The 6284-nt window shown below is 45.0% G+C and overlaps 1 protein-coding gene across 1 annotated transcript; it reads left to right on the top strand.

Annotated features, from left to right (window-relative positions):
* Nucleotides 1–4906: 4906 nt before the first annotated feature.
* On the top strand, nt 4907–5815 carry LOC148098871 (uncharacterized). Its single transcript, XM_087851630.1, has one exon. The coding sequence runs from the start codon at nt 4907–4909 to the stop codon at nt 5813–5815; it is 909 nt and encodes a 302-aa protein (XP_087707756.1).
* Nucleotides 5816–6284: the final 469 nt, after the last annotated feature.

The following is a 6284-nucleotide window of genomic DNA, read 5'->3' as shown; positions in this document are numbered from 1 at the left end:
CAGAGATAGTGAGTTTTAAGTTGTGTTGTGTGCCTCAGGTCTCTACTCCTCTTTGAAGTGGGAGAGCTGTGTGGTTTTGATATGAAGGCATTTAATATCGCTCACTCACACTGTGATTGTATATGTTTGTGCATGTGTGTCTTTAAAACCGTGAAATTCAGTCTCTCTTTTTTTGCGTGTCTGTGTTTGTATGTATATATATGTTAATTTAAAGACAATTAAGGAGTCTCTGCAGAAAACAGTGCAGCTGTTGCTCCGTCAGTGGGTTTTCCTCACCTGTTTGATGGGTGGCTGGATTTATTTCTGTTGCCTTCTAACCCCCATCTTAACACAGCCAAAAGACCTCAATTGGCTTTGGGACTGCATACTGTTAATGTTAAATTCACACTGTCTGTGGTGAGAGAAGCAAACAATGCAAAGAAGCTACCATGCAGAGATAAATGACCATTTTGATACCAAGCAAACAGCCAGAGGCTATGATCAGCCCTTTTTTCCCTTGCTTTTGTTAAAAAACATATAAGCATATAGTCAAAAAAAATCTTCTTCAGGGTTAGTCAATCTTTAAAAAAAAATTCCCACTGGCCTTCATCAGTCCAACAACAGGCGATTGGTGAAACATTAGCATTTAGCGTAAATGGCACGGGGGCGGGTGTCTCAGTCCCCACAAACCATTTTCATTAAACACACTCATTGAAGAGCTTGTTGTAAACTGGCTTTAAAATCACCTATTTAGGTTTATTTTGGTTTTAAACTAGATACATCCAGCAAGCTGTAGGATGTAAAACAAAGGAATTAGACGATAGCTCACAGCCTCTATGTAACCCTGGTAAGATTTACAGCAGTCAGAAGTACAGGGTTCTTTGAATGCATCGTAGTTCTTGTTTAATTTTCAGGCTTGCCCTGAAAGCATCACCTGCAGCTAGGTGTGCCTGAAGGTGTGGTGTAGGGCAGGGCTCTGCAACCTTTAACACCCAAAGAGCCACTTGGTAGTGATGGGATTTCTGGCTCTTTTTAGAGATCCGGCTCTTTCGGTTCGGCTCACTAAAAAGAGCCGGCTCTTTTGGCTCCGAACCGGCTTTTCAGGTTGTTTTGTTGCTTTAATTAATTTATTATTGCCAATAATATAAAATTAAGCACAAAAGGAATTACTAACGTAAAAAAAAAGTGGTTTTATTTATATATGTTTATATATAAATATATGCGGTGGCCCCTAGAGACAAAACACGTACAAACTCCAAAACACATTTCTAGCATGAACTGAACTTCCAAAGCAGAGCTACTAGATCACTTAAATTACACAATTGAAAGCATGTGTGTATTGTTTGTGTATTTATACACAGGCACTCATATATATTCAAATAATTTAAAAAAAAAGTTAATTTACCTGTTACTACCACACACCAAATCTGGTCGTTGGTACTTGCTGGCTTGTGTAGCCACTAGGTAACAAAAGTTCAACACTGCGCCCAGCATCCTGGAGCACTTCTGTTGTCTTTTGTACGTGTTTTGAGTTTTTACATGCTTCGGAGTTTGCACGTGTTTTTACGTGCTTCGGAGTTTGCACGTGTTTTTACGTGCTTTGGAGTTTGTACGTGTTTTTACGTGCTTCGGAGTTTGTACGTGTTTGTACGTGATTTGAAGTTTGTATGTGCTTTGTCTCTAGGGGCCACCGTAAATATACTTTTATTTATTCACTCCACATAAAATGTAATAAATAAATCATATAATACAAAAATCAACTATTCACATTTCAAATTTTAACTATTTAAATTTTCAGCTTTTTCCTTTTACAAATTTAAAGTGAAACAACACAAAACACTGCAAACCACAACACAATTAAATATAAATTAAAATATCAAAACAAAAAGAAGATGCATATTCTCTGTCATATGGGCCCGCATGAATAAACTTTCTGAATCCTTTATCATCTGCAACCGAAAATAGTTGTGGATGATTACTATACCTTTCTAATGTGACGTTGTTGTCCCTGGCTCTCTTTCTCTCTCTCTCCCTCCGGCTCTGTTCCTGTGCTACTGAGTGTAACTACCGCCCCTCCCCCCTCTGCCCAGCGTAAAGCTCAAGGCTCGCGTGCGGAGTGAAGCGGAAAAAAGTGCGAGAAAGAGGGTGAGAGAAAGAAAAAAAAAAAAAACCCACGTGACGGCTCGCGATAAGGAGCCGGCTCACGTCGTTCACGTCAAAGAGGCGGCTCTAAGAGCCATTTCGTTCGCGAACGACCCATCACTACCACTTGGACCCAATTTCCACGCAAAAGAAAGCACTGGGAGCAGCGAATACTTTTTGAAATCTAAAATGAAGATAACACTGCATATGTTGTTTTTTTTTACTTTTATGCTTTGTGTGAACAACTAAAGTAAGTAAGTAAAGTTTATTTATTAAGCGCTGTACACAAATATTAAAATAAACAATACAATCAATAGACATTATACACAATGTAAAAGATCAAATGTAAATAATGTAAAGAATATAAAATACGTAGATCAACAAAAGGCCTGTTTGAACAGAAAAGTTTTTAACTGCTTTTTAAAAGAATCCACAGAGTAACTAAGGTGTTTTGCTTATGAAATCCATGAAGTGCTACAGAGAAAATTACATTCTATTTAAGTAATTAACACATTTTGAACTCTTAAAGAAATATAACAAAAGGAAAGACACCCAGCTGAACTAAAACGATCCATGTAGCAAACAAAAACTGTTGTGAGCCGCCACCCTTATATCTCCTTTGGGCTTTTGGAGCCTTGACCTGACTTTTAAAAAGTAATTGGAAAAAAGCACTATGCTGCTTTAAAAAAAAGATATTTGCAAAATTCTGCCTAAATATGTATTTTACCTGGTTAATGTGTGTGCGGGGCGTGGTCTGCAGTGCCGCTGCATGGGAGTTGGACGCACCTGAGCAGCACCCGCAATCACACCTCGTCGCCTTAAAGTCTGTGCTCTCTCTGCTGTTGTGTTGGTATGTGTCGGGCTGTATGCGTACAGCAACCGTGTGTGAAAAGCGGTCAATAAAGAGATGCTGAAAAGCATGTTCATACAAATATCGTCGGTTCTGCCGTGATATGTTTACAATAAGACTTATGGTCCCGAACCTCTGCGCACAGCGTCTGCAAATCGGGGCTTTCATCTTTACGCAGGACTGTAAGCTGTCGTCTGTGAGGCGTGAGCGGTGTTTGTTTTTAACATAGTTCACGGTGGAAAATAGCTGCCGACATGGATCCAAGATCCATAATTGGCCTACCTGGGGTTGAAAGTCTCGATAAATGCACAGTGTTTTGGTGGCTTCCGAGTGTGACGCTTATTTTGAGCGATGAAAAAAATAATAAGACATAATTTTATTTTTATATTTCAAAATCACAATAATCTTCCAATTTAGAACTACAAGTTAAAAAAAGAACTAAACACAAATAAAATATGCTTCAGCTAAATACGTCTAATTTATTTTCCCAAACCACCCGAAGCCGCAAAATAAAGACAAAAGAGCCGCGGGTTGCCGACCCCTGGTGTAGGAGAACAAAGGTGGCAAGGAAAAACTCCATGCTGCTGCGAAGCACGGTTTTCCAGTTGAAAGAGAAAAAAGAGGTTCAATTAACATTTGTGAGAGAGCTGTCGTTAGCGGTGAACCACAGACGGGTACCTACCTCGAAGGAGTCGTAGTGTTTCTTCGAACTTTTTTAACTATTCTGGTGAGTTAGCCTACCTCACTTAGCACTGCTATTGCAGTTCAATGCACTAAAAAAATAACTAACCAGTCAGAATTATAGTAAATGTTGTTTAATGAAGTTTAAGATGTGTTTTCATAGTATTGCGATGTTGTGACAGTTTTGTTTATTATGAGGGTTTAGTGTTTTTTCCTTTTTTGGGCCTGCTAATTCAGCGCGGCCAGCTAAGTGGTTATGCGCAGTTCAGGTGCAATAGCTGTGCTGTAGCTGTAACTGCAGGTGATGCACAGTAATGCCAGTGTATTTACTTTTAATGTGTCACAAGATGCAAATTTATTTTAATATTTAAAAAGAACCAAGGACATTAGGAACAAGGACATTTAAGGAATGTGGACATCTAACATTCTGCGTATTTGTGTGCAGACTGTTTTTTTTGGAGGAACAGTTCCATGTGTGCCGAGTGAGGAGCTGGTATAATGGGTCTAAGACACTGTTGCTGCTGTGGAGGCCTTCTGTGTGTCAGGACACCGACACGTTGATGCCTGTCGTACCAGGAGGTCGGTAGGGAAAAAACAAAAGGAAGCCCACCTGAGAGATACCTTATTATTTTCTTTTGCTACTTTTTCCCCACCTGAGATTCAGGTCGTTTTCAGTTTTCAACCCAAGACAGTGGGTGACTGAATAAACTGACACCATAAGGAACTGGACACTCACATGTTATTTTCTTTTCTTTTTCCTTTTCTTTGGGGTGTTGAAATATTGTGTTTTCTTTCTTGTCTTACATCTGTTTTGATTGTTTCAATTATTTTTGTGATGCATTTGAGATGGTTACTGCATTTGAAGGTATCCCTACATTGAGGATGAGCAAAGGGAACTGATCCAAAGAAAATATACATAAAGCAAACTTTGTTTCACAAACCTGTGGTCGTGCGTATTATGTGGGTTGGAAGTCTTATTGCTCTTACAGAGTTGCTACCGCCAATCTCCTTCCTGTGAAAGTATAATTCACAAAGAGGAACACAATTAAATTAACAAAATAAAATCTCTTATTCCTGCCCACCAAATTAATTGTTCAGTTGCACATTTACATGTTGTGGTGGGGCGTGGTCTGCGGGGCGTGCAGGGAGGGCGGACGCACCAGCACGGCATCCGCAATCACGCCCGCCAGGTTAAAACACGGGGACTCAGGTGTGTGTTGTATTGTGGTGTGTGGTGAGATGTGTATCAATAAAATGGCTCAAAACACTGATCCCTGGACCCGCCGTGCCTTATTCTCGCCACAGTGGTGCCGAAACCCAGGAGGCAGCACGGCGGGTCCTTATCGGAGCCAGGGAAGGGAGGAGTTGGCCCAGAGGGTGGCCGAAATGGCGGCCGCCCAGCGGGAGCAGGCGGCAGAGGTGCGTCGCCAGCAGGCAGAGCTGTGGGACCAGTCCGAGCGCCACCTGAAACGGATTGGGGAGCTGGCGGCGCTGCTCTGGACCTGGGCGCCACCCCCACAGGTGTGTCCCGAGGACAGTGAAGCGGTGGAGGAGCCGCGTGAGGCACCTCATCAGCCGGACGTGGCAGACAAGGCACGCGGGGATCTGCGCCTGCCGGAGGAGGGGGAACAGCCGGATGTAGGGCTGCTCCTGCCGGGAGCGGTGGAGGAGCCACTCCAACCGGAGGCGACGGACGAGGCGCGTGAGGGTCTGCGCCAGCTGGAGGAGGATTCGCGCGAGGGGCTGGTCAAGCCGGGAGTGGTAACGTTGGCAGAGGTGACGGAGGAGCACCGCGAGGGGCTGCTGGAGCCGCCCCCGCCAGCGGTGGACGAGCCGCTCCAGCCGGAAGAGGTGGAGAAACCGGGAGGGGAGATGGCGGTCCCCGTGCCAGGGGAGCCTGCGCAACCTGGGCCCGAGGTCGAGGATCGAGCAGCCCCGAAACGTCAGATGCGCCCGGTAGTGAGCCCCTCCTGGGGCCGGCGAGGTCGTGCCGGCTTGCCAGGTAGCCGGCCTCCGGACCAGTTTCGCTGCTGCTGCTGGAGGCGTGGCCGACCCCCGGACAAGCCTCGCCGCCATTTGAGGTGTGGGCGACCTCCGCAAGGGACTTTGCTCTGTTCCCAGGTTGGGAACCGGTGGGGTGGGGGAGTAGGTTCGGCCGGATGACTCCCCGGCCTCAATCGGGCGATGGGGGTGTGTGGTGTGGCGTGGTCTGCGGGGCGTGCAGGGAGGGTGGACGCACCTGCACGGCATCCGCAATCACGCCCGCCAGGTTAAAACACGGGGACTCAGGTGTGTGTTGTATTGTGGTGTGTGGTGAGATGTGAATCAATAAAATGGCTCAAAACACTGATCCTGGACCCGCCGTGCCTTATTCTCGCCCCACATGTTATTTTAAAATCTCAGTCACATCAGTCTTCTGGGGGCATAGTGTTTACTGACAGTCCAAATGGTCCAGGGGAAGAAACAGTTTGTGAGTGGAGGTGTGGGACCTGATTGAACTGAGATGCTCAACAGAGGGCAGCAGGTCAAACAGGTGATGGGTGGGGTGGAAGAGGTCACCTGGTTTTCCTGAGATGGGAGGATCTAGCAATGTTCTCCAGGGATGGCAGAGGGCAGCCAATTATTTTTTGGG

This window comes from Neolamprologus brichardi, chromosome 14 (assembly GCF_056152115.1).
Source record: "Neolamprologus brichardi isolate AB-2024 chromosome 14, ASM5615211v1, whole genome shotgun sequence".
NCBI classification, from domain to species: domain Eukaryota; kingdom Metazoa; phylum Chordata; class Actinopteri; order Cichliformes; family Cichlidae; genus Neolamprologus; species Neolamprologus brichardi.
The sequence above is the reverse complement of the archived record's forward strand: the minus strand, read 5'-3'. Positions and strand labels throughout refer to the sequence as shown.

What these genes read in the sequence shown, in the direction of transcription:
- LOC148098871 (XM_087851630.1), top strand. Translation starts at nt 4,907, where the DNA reads ATGGCTCAAAACACTGATCCCTGGACCCGCCGTGCCTTATTCTCGCCA.